The following is a 17,206-nucleotide window of genomic DNA, read 5'->3' as shown; positions in this document are numbered from 1 at the left end:
TTCATGGAAACACACAAAAATATAAAGAATACATTTCTATACTTCAATACAACTCTCTATTATATTATCAAAAACAACGTCATCAGAAACCGAGATTAGCTCTTCTGGTAGTTTATTCTACTCCCTAATACTTTGAACACAACAATTATGAAGAAAAACTGTCAGTTTGACAATGAAACTCTGCCACTCTTCTCGAGTAATCCAATCTTGCGGATACATGATACGACTCCAATATATATAAACTTCGTTCAATACCTGTCCGTCCATAATAAACTGCGTCAATCCAACCTGAAACACCTTCTCTGATGTTTAAAACTGGCCCGATCTAATCTATTTTTCATTTCTGTACAACGCGTGTCTGGGCTGTAATCTCCTGTCACAAACCTTAATGCCTGATTTTGAAACCTCTAACTTCTGTACTAACTAACTCTGCGGCAGGTCTCAGATGGCACACGCATCTTCTAGAATCGACATGATAAAAAAAAATAATATATATATATATATATATATATATATATATATATATATATATATATATAACGTCTGTTTTACGCTACATGATGTATTTTTAAAATTCCTCCGGCTAAAGTGCAACATTTTACTAGTCCTGGCAAGAGTATAATCAATGTGTTTATTACATTTTAAACTGGACGAAAGATAAACAGTCAGGTATTTATAGCTGTCTACGCGTTAAGTATGACATTTTTCAGTTCATACGCAGGTGGGCAAACTCTACCACGTAAAAACACATATATTTCCACTTTTCTAAATATAAGGTCATTTCCCAGTAGTCACGCCAGCCTAAATCATCTTGAATCATTTTGATGTACATTCGCGTCGTGTTCAACTATTCTGTAAACTACACAATCGTCTGCAAATAACTTAACATGAGATTGTACACCTTCAGAAATGTCATTGATAAGTATAAGAAATAACAAGGGCCCTACCGCACTCCCCTGCGACTACTTGAATTGACGAAGATTTCTGGACTTTCAGAACAATATTTTGTTCATGACCGGACAAATAGTCGGTAACCCAGTTGACGATTTTGTGGTTTATACCTATAGGGATACAAGTTTTTCTAATAATATATGATGTGGCACGGTATCGAAAGCTTTACGAACGACAGAAAAATATGCAATCTACACGTTGTTCGTTGTCAATAGCATGAGATGCTATTGATACAAATAATAATAATGAAAATGATACCAATAATTGTCAATGATACCGGTTTATTTTCAGGCACTGAAATAGAGTGACTGGTATATAAAATAAAGGTTTTATCGAACACACAAAGAAGCAAACGAAGTTAATTTGTTAAAAGTAAACGCGATCAAAAGTAAAGTCGTCCTTTTTAAACCGAAAAAAGAAATTATCCTCGAGCTTTCAGTGATAGAAACTCTCCCCAACGTCAAAACGATCGGAGTTCATTTTAATTACCCTGCGATAACCGTAATTAATAATGTTGTTAAAAAAACAATCGAGAGTAGTTAGAAACGTACAATGTTAATTCGGAGCTTTATTACCTCTTTACGTAAAGATGGTTATACAGAAGGCAGTTTTTGAACACCGGCTGGATTACTGTAGCTAAATGCGATGTACCACAACCTTGTCACGCATCAGCAAAGGTCACGTTTTTGAAAGAAGGGTTGTTCGCATAATGCTCGATGTACCTTTTGATGCACGTGCGCTCCACAATTTAAAGAACTGCGTCTAATCCTTGTCCCCACTAAACACGGGTGACAAACTACGAGTTACAAATGTTAATATACAAGAAGGTTGCTTTTGATTCGAACAAAATTATTTCTAAAAAGTCTTAAAAGATGCACTAATACGGTCTGTGCAGGCGAGTTATACGACCAGGGCGACATAATATAAGGGGCTGATCGTCACACGATAAGTAGAATAATGAACCAACATTTCTTGATTATTTTATTTTTTTTAATTAGAATAAACGTAAGATTTCAGTTAGAAACTTACTGAACCTCATCTCCAACCACTATACACCAACTCATGTTTACAAACAAACCGGAGCGCCCGGAACGCCTCTAGCGGACGCCACCGGCGCCGCGCATGCGCGATGGGGGTGTGGGCAAGACGCTCGCCGTCGCCCATAAACAAACCATTGAAATGCGATGTTATCGGCGTCCGTGTGTCAGGCGCCGGGCCGGACACGCCGGAGGGTACATGGATGTAGCAGGAATGATAGAAAGGACGAGCGCCCTCTCCCCGTGATCTGGGTTTTTCGGAACAGCGGCGGTCTAGAGGAGGAAAGGGGCCGGAGCGAGAGAAAACCTAGGCGTGTGTGAGGAACGACAGAGAGAGAAAGTTCAGTCAGTGCCTCTAATGTAGAGTGGTGTTTTGCGCTCGTACATAAACTTTTCTTTTTTGCCCATAAGGTGCAGTAACAGTTACCGCTGTAAAAGGAAAGTGTAAGCAGCAGGAAGATCGAGGAAATGACTCGCCACAACTAGCATGTTCACTGACAAGCTGAGAACGGCAGGTCGTGTTTTTCGAACGCCCGTCCTCCAGCACGCGCTCCGTGCTTTCCGCAGTGCTTTGGCTGAGCGCGCGCAAGCTCGTGGTGCACGAGACGGCGAAGCATCGTCGAAGGTCGAAAGCCCGCGCCGGAGGCGGGACAACTGAAGCTCCTTCCTGCCGTTCTCAGGCTTGTCCGAAACTCGGAATAGCTATATCGTTTGTCGATTGGCGACACCAACTGTGTCGCCAAGTAAATAAGGTTATTAGACCTTATTTATTTATTTTTAATTGGTTGAGACCCGTTATACCGTTTGGTGGTGCAGGTAGAGAGACAAATTGCATTCTTATTTATTTTTGCTCTCAGTTAGAAATTCACCGAAATTCACCAACTGTATCGCTCCCTGTTAATCAAGCACCGTGCGACGCAAAGCGGGAAGTGACCCACATCCCGGACGATCCGCGCAACTCTGCAGTGACGCACTCGACAACCCCCGGTGTGTGCAGCGTTAGTCAGAGCGGATATATGAACGCCTTTCCAAGTCTACTTCACTGAGCGACAACGCGATAGGCACAAACATAAGTAGAAGACACCCAAGAGTCCTCTCAACCGGTCGCAATTGACGTAGACTTTTGGACTCTGAAGAGATCAGCAAAACTAAGCTAGGTGTTTAAAAAATCGTTTTATGGGAGCGTTTTATGTTTTTTCTTTCTTATTTTTTTAAGAGGGGGAATGAGGGCGAATATTTAATCGCGAACTGCTTTCGCTCAACGAAGGAACTCCTTTTATGTAGGTGGTGTCCGAGAGTTGCAGAAGTCTGTCGACTTATTTTGACTTAGGCTCCTGAAAAATAAAAAAAAGTTTGTCTTTTTTTTTAATTGTTACCCATTTTTATTATGTTTTCAGAATACCCAGGCTTTACTCTTTCCGGCATTTTATTCATTATCTCTAAATCTGAAATAGCTATTGAGAAAATAGCAAATAAAGGTTGTGTCAAAACTAACATTCCAATTTTCCTGCGCTCTGCAGTGGTGTGACTTCACTATTGTAAAACTTGCAAAATGGAGCAAAACAATATATATATATATATATATATATATATTAGGGCTGGGCAATTAATCGATTAACCTTCCGATTAATCGATTAAATCTTTAATCGCGATCAAATTTCTTAACCGGTTAATCGGTTTTTTTAATCGGTACTCAAAATGAAGTCAATGGGACGCACGCATGGCTCTGTCCTGGACGACCTGCCCGAACTAGGGCTGACTCATGCCCCCCCCCCCCCCCCCCCCTCCCCCCTGCTCTCGTGCAACCGGTCGTTCTGTCCTGAGCGGTTTTCTGTTCCCAGCCAGTTGCTAGGAGTACGAGCAAGGTTCAGTTCTCGCGCTCGCGAAGCGTCACGTGTTCGAGGATATACATTATAGTTCTACCGAGGCCGGACGAACAAGCCGGGCCCGCAATTGATCCCTTTACGACCGCAAAACTTCACGTGTTGAGGATCGATTACACATCCTGCCCAGGCAAGACAAACAGCAGAAAAACAAGCTGGGAAGCTAACAACGCCATGGTTACTTGTTCCAGTATTCGGCACGTACATATGGACGAGTTCATGAGTATGGAAGGCAATCTCGCTGGAAAGTTCTGGTTAAAAGTAAACTCCAGTGGTGAAGTTTTTAACTCGAAGGAAGTCCACTGCATCATCTGCAAAAAGCCGTTTTCATACAGTGGAAGCGTACTTTCGCTTCAGTATCACCTACGAGCGAAGCACCCATGTACGTCGCTGCAGCAAGGGCTATCCGCCAAAACGCAGACAACAATGACAACAATCGAGGCCCCTTTCTCTGAAAAAAAAAAAAAAAAACATCGCCCAATCTCTGACTTCTTGTCTTCCTGTCGGAAAATGTGGACAAACTTCTTTGTCTTCGGAGCTGGAGCAAATATATGCGAGTCTTTGAATCGTTGAACTATATGTATCCTCCATTGTAAATGTCCTTTGCGCCGTGTAACAGAGAATAAAATAAGTCTTCAAAGGCAAGACGAGTTGTTGCATTATGTTTAATATATTAATCATAAAAATCAACGCAACCGATTAATTGATTAATTAATCGATTAAAGGGTGGCGATTAATCGGGTTAAAATTTTTAATCGACGCCCAGCCCTAATATATATATATATATATATATATATATATTGCGCGTTTCGTTTGTCGTTTCGCTGGTGTGGGAGTTCCTCCGGCATTCATTTCACACCATCGAACGTCTTGTAACCCGTCGGGAACACGCCGTGCCGCCCCCTCGTGACAACATTTGACGTCACAGTTTCAGTGTAGCCAGTAGAGTCTGTCAGCCTCTCAGGCCAAATATAAAAGTTCAATAACTTTTCAAAAAAAATTATTGTGAGTTGTAATTTCGGGTACTAGTAATTCAGATGCGTCGCTTAATTTGTTGAACTAATTTTGAAGCAAATCGGTGGCCATCAATATTTCGCCGGAGTTTGCGTTGCTGCTTTTATACGTAACCGCAATTGTTACTCTCCTGATAAATCTTTGTTTCTGGTAAAGCCCTCTATAGATCATTGTCCCTATTCACATCATTAATCTCATATATGTTCATCTGGACAAATATATATATATATATATTGAAGAAAACCAGAACAACATAAATCAAAAGCTTGGGCAATTTTTTCTAAGTCTTCATCGTGATTTTTGTTTGTCAGTACTGTCAAAGAGGCTTTTTGTATCCGTCATTCAGAGCGTACAGGTTTTTTTTTTCTCTAAGGCGGAAGATTTTCAGAACAAAAACATTGTAAATAAAGAAATTATTCCTGCAGAATAATGTCATCGAGCGCGGCAGGCGTAATTCAAAGAAAATACAGAAACAATGAGTGGCTTATAATTAACTAAAGTTCGCTAACTTTTTTATTATTTTGCTTTAATGCCCGTTATTCATATAGGCAAGATGAACTGTTAGATATTAAAAAAGTGGGCTTCAAATATCCAGCTGAAATATGCTAGCTAAAATGGTAAAAAAAAATGCCGTTAATTTTTATTTTTTTAGTTACCCTGACGTCCGCCACGATCGATAATGTTATTCTGCATTAATATTTTCTTTATTTCCAGAGTCCTAGCGGCCGCCGAATCGGAAAAGGTGGAGCGGCAGACGACGAATGAGAGGCGAGCCACGTGACTGGCGCCCCGCTCCGGCGAGAGGCCGAAACACACTTCTCCCGAGCGAACACGCGCGTGTATCGGGTGCTCGCCGCTGCAAAAGCTGCGCGCTGACGTCCAGGTTCCCCGAAAAATGGCTCTTTGATGCTCTGTGCTACCACATCCTCGCGCTCCAAATCTGCGACCGCGTGCACTCTATGGCTCCGTTGTCGAACTACCAGGCTTGTATGAATAACTCTTACTGCCTTTTTTTCTTTTTTCTTTTTTTTTTTTTTTAAATGACGGAGACGCAATCTTCATCTGCATGCAGGGGCGGATTTAGAGGGGGGGGAGGGGGGGGGGGTCCGGATGTCCTGACCCCCCTCTTGATTTCTGCATGTGTAAAATTTAGGGCGTAAAACGAAGGAGAGGGGGAGGGGGTCCCTAAACATATGGTACGCTGACCAACACCTTACCCCCCCCCCCCCCCCCCCCCGCAGGAAATTCCTGCATCCGCCCCTGTCTGCATGTCTCTGCACCTAATTGTGCATGTCATAACTCTGACAAGGTAATATTGGTGAACAGAATCGGAAGTAAACAAAGACAAAAAGAGAGAGAGTTGGACGTAATATATGAGATATAAAAAAATCAACAACATGCGCTCTTTCTATTTCCCTGCACCTTGCGATGGACCGCAACAGACGATACGATTCATGCCAGACAATCCAGCGCTGTGAACGTAGCACATTACCAGGCGTCGCTGCAGCCCTCCTGAAGATCATGCGACACTTATTTGGACTAACTTCGATGGCTCGCAGCGTTCGCTGTAGTTCATCGTTCAGTAAAACAGAGTGTCGTTGCCTCATACCTTTACATTCAATATCTTCATCATCTGAGGCGGCATCATGACTACTGTACGAGCAAATAAATATGGACACGGGCAAAACTTAAAAAAAAGGAATAACTTTAAAGTATGAAAATACAATTTTGTTTGATGTTAGATGTGTTCGTTCATTCACTCGAAGGATTTTTTTTATTATTATTATTTAGGTGCAGGATGAATTGATTTGATAAAACCGAAACAGAAAAATCGTATTCCGTTCAACGCGGAACAAATTTCATTGACTGCGATTTCCGCACCACATCCGGCGTGCCTCTCCATCTTCGTAAGCTTGGAGATGGCTTCAGGTCAAAATGTCCATCGAGACGAAATATCCAATCGGTTCAAAATGTCCACCGAGTGAAAATGTTCATTGGGTCGAAATGTCTACCGAATCAAATGTCCGACAAATCCTTCTCTTTTTTTTTTTTTTTTTTAATTTGCAATATTTGGATTTTTTAGGGGCTCAACTCGGAACTTAGAAAACAAAAGTGGCTGAGAGCTTCGAAACCACAAGGTGTGCGAAAAATAAAGTGGTCTTTAAAACTTTATTTTTACACATATACATGCCACCCTTTTCTCGTGTTTGACCTGTTGACCCAAAGACAAAGTGTCCTATGACAAATCCACCTTCTTCCAAGTATGTGATGGTACCTTGACACGCGACTGGGTTCGAGGCTAGAAAACAAGATACGCGCAAGGCCTCTTCCACCCGTTCGACAGGCACGACGTCAGCTATCCTGTTTGCCCATTGAGACGCTGTGACCCGGACACGGTTCCCTCAAACTTCGCTTTTATCCACATCGTGGGTTGTTTGTCCGGCGACCTTGTGGTGTGTGTGGTGAAGTGTAACGTTGCTTGTGGCAACAGTCTGTCATTTGTTCTGGAGCTCTATTTTTAAAGTTTCTACTACAAGCATCGTGTGCAGCTTGTTCGATTTCAGCCGAAGCTAGTGAATTAATATTCCAAATTTCACCGTTAGTGCAATTGCGAGAAAATTGTTGCCCGTCATTTCAGCCAAAAAAGCATTCTCAAGGCCTTTTTTTATCTTCGTCTTTACTTGAAGATTTTAAGTGAAGAAGTGTAAGGCTCTTCTTGGAGGGTCAGTCTAAGGAAGTACAAGTCCTTCATGAAGGTTGGATTCGATGTTCAGTTTAAAGGGATGCTACAACGAAATTTCGGCGCTCATTTTTTGGTCTCTATGTGTTCAAAAAAGCAGCATCACATCGAACAACCAATATCTTGTTAAAAGAGTCACGAAAAGGAATTTTAAAGCGAATTAAACGATTAGGAAAGAGCACCTGGTGGATGTCGCTAACGCCTCGTTTGTAATGCCCGTCTAGGAACCTCGACAGCTAGTGACGGTAACTGTCTCGCCTCCGGCCACGACGAGAGAAGAGGGGAATGAGGAACTCCCCTCTTCCCGAGAATGCCTTTTGTGTGTCCCCGATGCAGACATGTACAAGTTACTCAAAAAAAGTAATTAATTTAAGTTACTGAGTATTGACCTCATACAGTGTTGTGCCCGTTACCGAAAAAAAGTAACGAAATAGCGTTACTCGTTAGTTTGGTAAAAAGTAACGCGTTATCGAGCTACGTTACTCTTTTACAAACGTAACGATATACCGTTACCGTTACTTTTCAACAATAACGAACGTTACTTTTACGTTACTTTTCTCTCCGAGTACATATGTTTGGCAGAGATGTATGATAAGCCTCCTTAACAAACTTGGATAAAGCTAAAAATTTAGAATGGTTTTATAGTGTTTTGATGCGCGAAGCAGCTTAATTTTCGGCATGCAGATTAGGCAATGAAACTGTAAATTACCTGATTCTGTCTCCTTTAGTTGATACATTTCATTCAGACCTGCTGGCCATGGCGACGGACTTTCGTTATTCATGTCCATCTCACGCGCAGAATGAGTCGGAGATGTTAGTCAATCGGCTTTTATAAACTACAGCATGCGAACGAGGACTGCTGGAATACAACCAGCCAACCAACACCCCTCATCTGTACGCCGGTTTTAGTAACAGTCCGGTTCATACTATTACCAGAGACTGATTTACTTCACTATCTGGAACAGGACACCGGTTACCAGCACACTGGCTTTAATCACTTGCTGCCTTTTACCAGCGGTAGCTCTTAGTTCTTCTGTAAAAAAAAAGGTTTTGTGTTCATAAGTTTTCTTTCCAGGTTTAAAACTTTAAAAAAAATTTTTTTATCAGGACTTTAGGGAATTAAAGACTAATCAAGCGAAACATTTTTCTGTATACAAAAGTGGGTCACGAACTTTCAGGCAGCGAGGGGGAGAGCGAGGGTAAAAATATTCCGCAAAGGGTGTTTCTTTTTTGTTTTCGAAACTAGAGAAATAAGCAAATCGCTTCGCCACTAGTTGTCAACTGTTGTAAACGGATGTCTCTTCACGGCTCCCCCTCCCCCCCCCCCTCCCCCCCCCCCTCCCCCCCCCCCCGCTGTCCACTTCTGCTGCACAAAGAAGGGGGGAGGGAGAGGAGGGAGGGGAGGAGGCTGTAACGCAATCGTTCGTTCAAGCCTTGTGGGTGGTGACACTGTGAGAAAGAAAAAAAAAAGAAAAAGGAGGATTAACGGAATTAGCTGGTAGCCGAAGGTTTTTTTTCGCCTTCGAGAAGTGATTTTTTTTTTTAACTTTACTGCGACGGATGCTGGTTCCGTGCAGCGATAAGCTTGTGCAGGATTTCACCAGTTTTGGTCAAAAGTAACGAGTAACGAGTAACGAAATTTGACAGCCGATACCGTAAAAAAGTAACGGAAATACTTTACTCGTTAGTCATTCAGAACACTAACGAGTACGTTACTGCGTTAGCGAAAAATGTAACGCGTTACGAGTAACGTCGTTACTAGTAACGCGTTACCTCCAACACTTCAAAAGTAATTTGAGTAGAGTAGAAATTACTCAGATGGAAAGTAATTGAGAAAACTACTAATTACCGTAAAAAGTGGCGAATTACTTTTAAATTTACTTTTATGTTTGTTATGGTAAAAAGAAAGTACCTAGGTTCTTATCTGTCAGCGAAATTGTGCTAGCCAAATATGGATCGCATTGTTCTCTCAAAGTAATGTTTTAATAGCTGGTTCTGCTTCCGCGTGCCTAATTGGTTTGCACTTTCTTGTTTGTTTGGTCAATGATGTACGGCAAATGCGTCATTTCTACTTTGAGGTTTAGCACTGCCTGAGCTTGATTTTTAGACACTGTTTGCTTGTTTACAGTGTTGAGTAAAGTAAATCTAAAAAGTACTAAGTAAATTGGAGGTTATGTACTTCGAGTAAAGTAATAAGTACACCGGGTGCAATGTAATTGATGTAACATACTATAAATACAAGATATTTCAAGGTAAAGTACCAGTACTTTTAACAAAATCTTTCATGATGCCCTTTCATTCTATATACAGTGTTTTTTTAACTGGCACGCATTGCTCCGGAGGTAATCGGAGGTGCATCAGCTTTTTACGAAAATGGCAGCACTGAGCAAATATTGTATAAAGTCAAGTCGCCACAGAGCAGTCGTTTTAGTCTTGTTGACGAGCTATTTGACACAATCAGCTCATAAGCCACCTATATGTGCCGGTCTTATAGCCGCCATTACTTTGCTCAGAGAAATGACCAGATGATGTCTTGAAAGAGCGCGTTTTCACTCTACGATACGCCATTTCTTTTTTTTTTTCAAATTCGGGGAATGTACATTGAAGTCGCGAGTTTTACTTTCCTCTGAAAGTACAAGTACATGCCCAGAGAATGTACTTCAAGTAAAGTAAAAGGTTTCTGAACAGTAGAAACATTAATTAGCATGTACCTAAGTACTTCCCAACACTGCTTGTTTATATTTTTTATATAAAAACGTTAGGGGAATTACTGAGGTTTCTCGAACGGTCTTCAAATTTTTGAAGCTCTGCATATTTTATGTTTTGGGAGGAAAGGCAATGCAAAAAGGTCCCGTTTGCTTTGGCTTTTAGCATGCGATTCTTCGAGTACAGCACAAACTACGGGAGCACCAGATGAGCTTCAGAGCAGGTGCTGCATTTTGTTGCCTCCTTTGAGTGAGGATGCAGTGTGTGCACCTCCTTTAGTGGGCGAGAGTTTCTACCTTGGGGAGAAGAGGTGACAAGCCCCTTTTTCGAATGGGTCAAGTCTCGTTGAGCTTCGGGACACAAAGAAACGCCAGTCTTCTGCGCCAATCCCGCAGTTACTCGGCCTCTCTTGCGTCGTGCCTGTTCGCTCCGTACGATTTGTAGCAGTGTTTTGGCAGAGGGGGGCTCGGGAAAATTTTTGGGGGTTTCGGACTCTCCAACCCATTTTCTTCGCCCCCCCCCCCCCCCCCACCCTCTTTTGTACGCCACAAGCCTCAAACTCTTTGCAAATATCAGCTGATCTTCCAACATCTTATCTCTTTTATCCAGGAATGTTTCTTGATAGGCAAAACAACCACGAAAATTCGAAAGTAATTTGTAATCTGAGTAGAAGTTACTCAGAAAAATTAATTAAAGTAAACTACTAATTACCGAAATAAAAGTGTAATTGAAAGTTACTACACTACTCAGAAAAGTAGTTAAACTACAGGACCTTGAGTAGAGTAGTTGAACTACGTACAACTCTGCCCAAAGTCGGTATTGTCGCCTGCAAGATTTTAGAAGATTAACCCGTCAATCAAAATTCGTACAAAAGCAGCTGCTTCGGTGGCTGGACAGACTTGGCCATCCTCTCGACGTCAGCTTCCCCGTAGCTTTGCTCGTCCTGAGACGAACTACGTCACGATTGCGTTGAATGTCACATGCTCTCCGCTGGCTGTTCTCCGATCGCTTACCAGAGTGGGCCGTTTACAACGAAAAATACAGCCACCAGGCTCAAAATAAAAACGTGCGATTGTCATTTACAGATATTGCTGATCATATTCAACCTATTTTTGAACACGACAAGTATATTTCAAATTTCGTTGAAGTATCCTTTTAAAGGGATAATACAACGAAATTTCAGCGCTTATTTCATGGTCTATTCGTATTCAAGGAAGCAGTATCACATCAGACACACCAATCTCTTGTTGAAAAAGACCCGAAAGAAAATGCACGTGGTGGTTGTCGCTAACGCCTCATAATTGTAATGCACGTCCAGGAACCTTGACAGGTAGTGACGGTAACTGTCTCGCCTCCGGCCACCACGAGAGAAGAGGGGAAGGAGAAACTCCTCTGTCCCCGAGAATCTCTTTTGTGAGTCCCAGAAGTCGCTATTGTCTCTCTACAAGATTGTAGAAGATTAACGCGTCACTCGAAATTCGTACAAACGCAGCCGCTTGGGTGCCTTCAAGCGAACATGAAGGCACTCTAGAACGACTAGGACATCCCCTCGACGTCAGCCTCGCCGCAGCTTTGCTAGTCCCGAGACGAACTGCATCACGATTGCGGCAGTTGTCACGTGCTCTCCCTGGTTGTTCTCCGAGCGCTTGCCAGAGTGGGCCGTTTATAACGATAAATACAGCCATCAGGCTCAAAATACAAACGTGCGATTGTCATTTACGGATATTGTGGATCATATTCAGCCTATTTCTGAACGCGACGGGCATATTTTGAATTTCGTTCAAGTGTCCCTTTAAGGTGGGGAGAAGGAATAAAGGTTCATTTGTGTGTATCTTTGAACTTTGAAGTGAAAAATGTTCGAGATACAAGGGTGTGTTCGATGTCTGATAACCTGTTCTTTTGTTGCAACTGTAAGTCTCTTTGTGGAAGTTCAGTGATGGCTGTACTTGGCCTTAGGGGACTCGTGATGAGGACACGTGGAAGCAAAGGAAGTAGTTGAGTTTTAAACGTCCCTTTTTTATGTCTTTTCATTGGACTAAAACTTTTGCTTTTTGCCCTGCCGTCTCGGGCACTGAAAAAAAGAATCGATGTCTACTAGCTCTCCTGCACCTGACTGTCACCAAGCGAGGATCACACAAAATAAGTAACCAAAAAGTTAACGAGATCCTGCTCTTCGTAAAGTTATTGTTTTTATACTTTTTGAATTTCCCTGTTAAAAAAAAAAATTGAAAATTACCCCACTGGACGAAGAAAAGGAACGCCGTTCCTGTTTCCATTCCAGTAAAAATGTACGAGTTCCCGTTCCATCGATGCAAAATGGAGCGGCAGCGTTCATTGGTTCCCCATTAAAGGCGTTCCAGGAATTCCTTTGAACGCCGTTCCGTACACAACACTGACCAAAAAAAGTACAAACATAGGAATACAGTGTCTTAGGGGCGGAGGGAGGGGGGGGGGGGGGGGGGGCTTAAAGGGCAACTCCGCTTCATTTTTGATATTTAGAAAACTATGTAGCCCTCTTCAGTATCATATAGGAAGACCCCATGTCAAATATTACGGTCTAATTCCGTCTATACATTTAATAAACTGGCCAGCAAACCTTCAAGAGAGCCAAGTCGCCGAAATCTGCCAACTCTAGCGTGCGGCGCGAGGCGCAATGATCAGCGCAGTCAATAGAGAGTTTTCGTAGACCGCGCTGCTCCCTCCGCTAAGCGTTCCGCAACGAAGAAGTTGCTACTGCGCCTGCGCGCCGATAGGCTTGACTGTGGAGTTCCCGCTATCGTAGCGGGTTGCGGAGGGCCCTTGCGGGACGGCGAAGACGATCTACGGCCAACGTTGAGCCACTACGTCAGAGGCATGTCTACGTCCTTCTCACGTTTTGTTTGTTTTTACTTCTCAGAGCGAAATTGAACGATGACGTCATGAGTTTCTCCTCCCGGTGTTGGCTGAACGGGCGTTCACGTGATCACCGTAACGCGGATGCGCTAGTTTGCGCTGCCCTGCGCGCTTATCGGTCTTTTACTCTGCTTCCCTTCTCCTCTTTCGTCTTCTCCCTTTCCCCCTCTCCCCCGGGCCTTCACCGTCCACGCCATGCAAAGCGACCTGCCCGCGTCCAACAAAAAAAAAAAAAAAAAAGACCTGCTCGCGTCGCGTGTCCTGTTTCCAGTGTTGTACGGAACGGCGTTCCAAGGAACGGCGTTCCTGGAACGCGTTCCTTTTAGGAGGAACGAAGGAACGTCACCGTTCCATTTTGCATTGGTGGAACTGGAACAGGAACGCGTTACATTTTTACTGGAACGGAAAAGGGAACGGCGTTCCTTTTTTTCGTCCAGTGGAGCAATTTGTATTTTATTTCTGAAAGGGAAATTCTAAAAGTATAAAAACAATATCCATCTATACGAAGAGCAGGATTTCGTTAACTTTTTGGTTACATACCATATGGTTAATTGTGTTTGATACTCGCTTGGTGACAGTCGGGTGCAGGAGAGCTAGTGGACATCGATCCTTTTTTCAGTGCCCGAGACTGCGGTAAAGAAAGCCAAACTTTTACTCGAAGGAAAAGACACAGAAAGATAGATGTTTCAAACTCAGCTACTTTCTTTGCTTCCAAGAATCCTCGTACACCCAGAAATCTAAGATCGACTGCAGCCATTACTGAACTTCCACAAAGAGACGTACAGTTACAACACAAGAGCAGGTTACCCGGTATCGAACGCACGCTTGTATCCCGAATATTGGTGACATGAAGTGTACACGAAAATTAATTTTTATTTCTTCTCCCCTTGTTCCCTATCTTCAAAGTGAACAACGAGTCTAACTTTCACAAAGAAGGACTTGTACTTTTCAAGACTGACCTGGGTAACAGTACATTTGGCTCGTCTGAATCGCCCACCACAAAATATGGTTAAAAGCTGAGATTTTTAAAGGTGAATATATCAACAAATGAAACACTGCTTCCGCTTGTCTTCTTCTCTTGATGCCTTTCCATCACTGCATTCAAATCTGTATGTTGCCATTTGATGGGATAAATAAAAAACCACAAAAAACACTTTGTTTGATCTAATTGTATATGGTAATCGTCAAAACACAAATGTAACGTATATGTAACGATACGTTCCATTTCTTTAACTGTAACGGGAACGAGTTCCTTTTTCACATACGGAACGTGTAACGGGAACGCGTTCCAAACATCAGAAGGAACGGGGAACGAGCTTTCGTTCCATTTTTTGAGGAACGTGTACAACACTGCCTGTTTCTCGCTCCCTCCCGAACGTCACAAGACCACGTGGTTCGACGTGACGTTGCCATGACTCTGACGACCCGAGACCAATGTTGCCTGACGCAACCGAAGTTTCGGTTTTGGTATCTGGTGATGCTTAAATTAGGATTATACGAATAATATCCCATATTTCGCGAATCCGAAGACGTAGAGTTGTTCAGTAGTGCTTTGTGAATGTGAATCACATGGAAGCCTAAATGTTTCGGAATTGAGCGGAGTTGCCCTTTAAATGTTTTTTTTTTTTATTTAGTGAGTTCTGGCTTGAATAAAATAGGTCTGATAAGTACCCTATCATATTTATTTGACTTAATCCAGATCGATTTTATTTAGATCAGATATCAATCATCTCTTTCTAAATGTATATAATTTTTATTTTTATGTTTTATTCTTTTGGATGTAATAGATTCGTTACCAGTCATTTCAGTGCACCCAAGTCTCGAGAAAATAATGCGTGAAACGTATACATTTAATGCACTGTTCTCTCTTTACGGCATATTAATTATGCCGTACAGTTTTATTTACTTGGAAAACTTTTTTTTACTTTGATTATGAACTAAATACCACAAACTTCCGAATGTTGTAAATAATGAGCAACCTTTTTTTTCTATAGATATTTGGAAAAAAAAGCCTTAATTGCCAATTTATCAAAATATTAAATAAATGCGCCATTTGGGATAAATATTAAAATCTTGCGCAAAAGTTTTCATATTTCTGCCGCGAATAAGCGATGCCACAAAAGAGTTAGTCCCCCACAGCAGCAACTTTTATCCTGAAAAACTGCCGGCCAGTGGAGCCAAAAACAAGTCAGTGCCCGACGCCTGGTAGTCATCGAAACCTCGCGCACCCTGATCACAGAAGTCTCGATTATCATCGTTCAGTCAGCTTGCCGCGGTGGCGATACCTGCTGACTGAGCTGGAAATGACTGTTTGAAAAAGAAAACCACCACTCCCTGCTCTCTCGTCAGTTCATTGTTTTTTTTCGCTTTTAGTATTTCAATTTTTTTTATCTCTCAGCCATATTGAGCTACAGAGAAAGAGTGCAAAAGGCAAACTCGACGCTGCGATTTGTTTTCACCGCAGAAATGCAGGGAGGAAAGTGCCAATTTGGTTAATCTCGAACGTTTTTTTTTTATCGTTTTTTTTTCCGCAAAAATAAACGGCTCATCGCGAAGCGCTCAGCTTCCGGCCAAATGTAGCGCTAGCGGTACCAACCAGGCGCCAAAGTTTTAGAACGTCTTTGTCTTATCCAAAAGTGATTTTTTTTTAACTTTCCATGGGGAAACGGGGCTCATTCTCGGCAACAGCGCCATTCAGCTTTATGCATTTGATATCTCCGTCGGCCACAATTTCTCCATTGAAATTCTCAGAAGGTCACCTATAACTTTTGAATAAGAAAACGGTTAGTTCTGAAACATTAGAAACTAGTTCACACCTCTAGCGCTACCTTTGGGCGGAGAATATGAGCGTCCGGCAATAAAAACCTTTGCTGCGAAAAACAAAACAAAAAATGTCTATTAGCTATCTTTTGTCCACCTTTGTTAGGAAATTTATGTAAGTCACCCAAGAGAGTACATGTGCACAGGTAACAAACAGGAGGAACAAGGCACGAATTTCTAGTCACTGGTTGTTATAATTAACCAATTATTAAGACTAAAATAAACTGGAAAGTTATTTCATCAGTTAGTGTTTTTTTTGTGACGTTATAATTTATAACCGGCGTTACTATGTTAGTTAAAAAACAATCCCACAGTTAAAAAAAATCTACGCATGGCACTCTCTGGCTTGGATATAATACCACCCCACAAGAACGAATATATCGGACAAATGTATTGTAATCGTGAAGGCAAAACAAAAAGTAGAAAATTAAACGTACGACGCCCACAACCTATCTTCAGCTGTCAACAGCCACATTCAAGCAGTCATGCGAGTAATACCATAAAATCTTTCATATACTTACTGGTTGCCTTGGCTGTTCTGATGAAAAGCCACCGAGAACCCGAAGTAACTGCCGGGATCCCCTCGAAGCACGGTCGCAAACTGTTCGTCCAGGTTGAAGCCCAGAGCCACCGCGCCGAACAACCACGCAGTCAAACATCCCGTCGACCACATCACTCACTCACTCACACAGGCGACGCCGTCTTCGAACGAGCCTGGTAACCTTGAGACAATCCTCACAGTCCTCTTGGCTCACACCAACTCCAGCACGCTCAGCTCACAGATGCTCCTCAGCCGTCAACGCGCAAGGATCGCACGGCGACAGCAGACAGTGCTAAATGTCAAACTCGGAAGAAAAAAAAACGCTCTCCCGCTGAGACGAAAGAAATAAGATCAAGAATAAACAGGACGAAATTAGAGATAAGTCCGCGACGACGACTTCCTTCAAGCGGACTTCCGTTCGCCTGTTTCCGGCGCAGGCACGCAGAGACGTCGTCAATTTCTTGCTTGCTACTTGTATACCAGGAACGTATGTAACCCAAAGAGACGCCCCGGTGGCAGTTCAGACAGTTGTAACTTGTAAAGCGCGCGCGCACCGAGATGAAAAAAACTGGTTCAGGAGAGAGAAGCACCACCACCCAGCAGCATTTCGGTCGTCTTCGAG

At 42.5% G+C, this 17,206-nt stretch overlaps 1 protein-coding gene across 1 annotated transcript in view; it reads right to left on the bottom strand.

The window, feature by feature from the left end:
- The window catches only part of LOC8028236 (integrin alpha-5), a 66,309-nt gene extending 49,593 nt beyond the window's left edge, over positions 1 to 16,716 (bottom strand). The window contains exon 1 of the mRNA XM_040210430.3: positions 16,565 to 16,716. Within this exon, the coding sequence (XP_040066364.1) occupies positions 16,565 to 16,716 (152 nt within the window). The remainder of the gene's footprint in view (positions 1 to 16,564) is intronic.
- Positions 16,717 to 17,206: the final 490 nt, after the last annotated feature.

This window comes from Ixodes scapularis, unplaced genomic scaffold, assembly GCF_016920785.2.
Source record: "Ixodes scapularis isolate PalLabHiFi unplaced genomic scaffold, ASM1692078v2 PGA_scaffold5__190_contigs__length_132052651, whole genome shotgun sequence".
In the NCBI taxonomy this organism is placed as follows: Eukaryota; Metazoa; Arthropoda; class Arachnida; order Ixodida; family Ixodidae; genus Ixodes; species Ixodes scapularis.
This window is presented reverse-complemented; position numbering and strand designations above follow the sequence as displayed.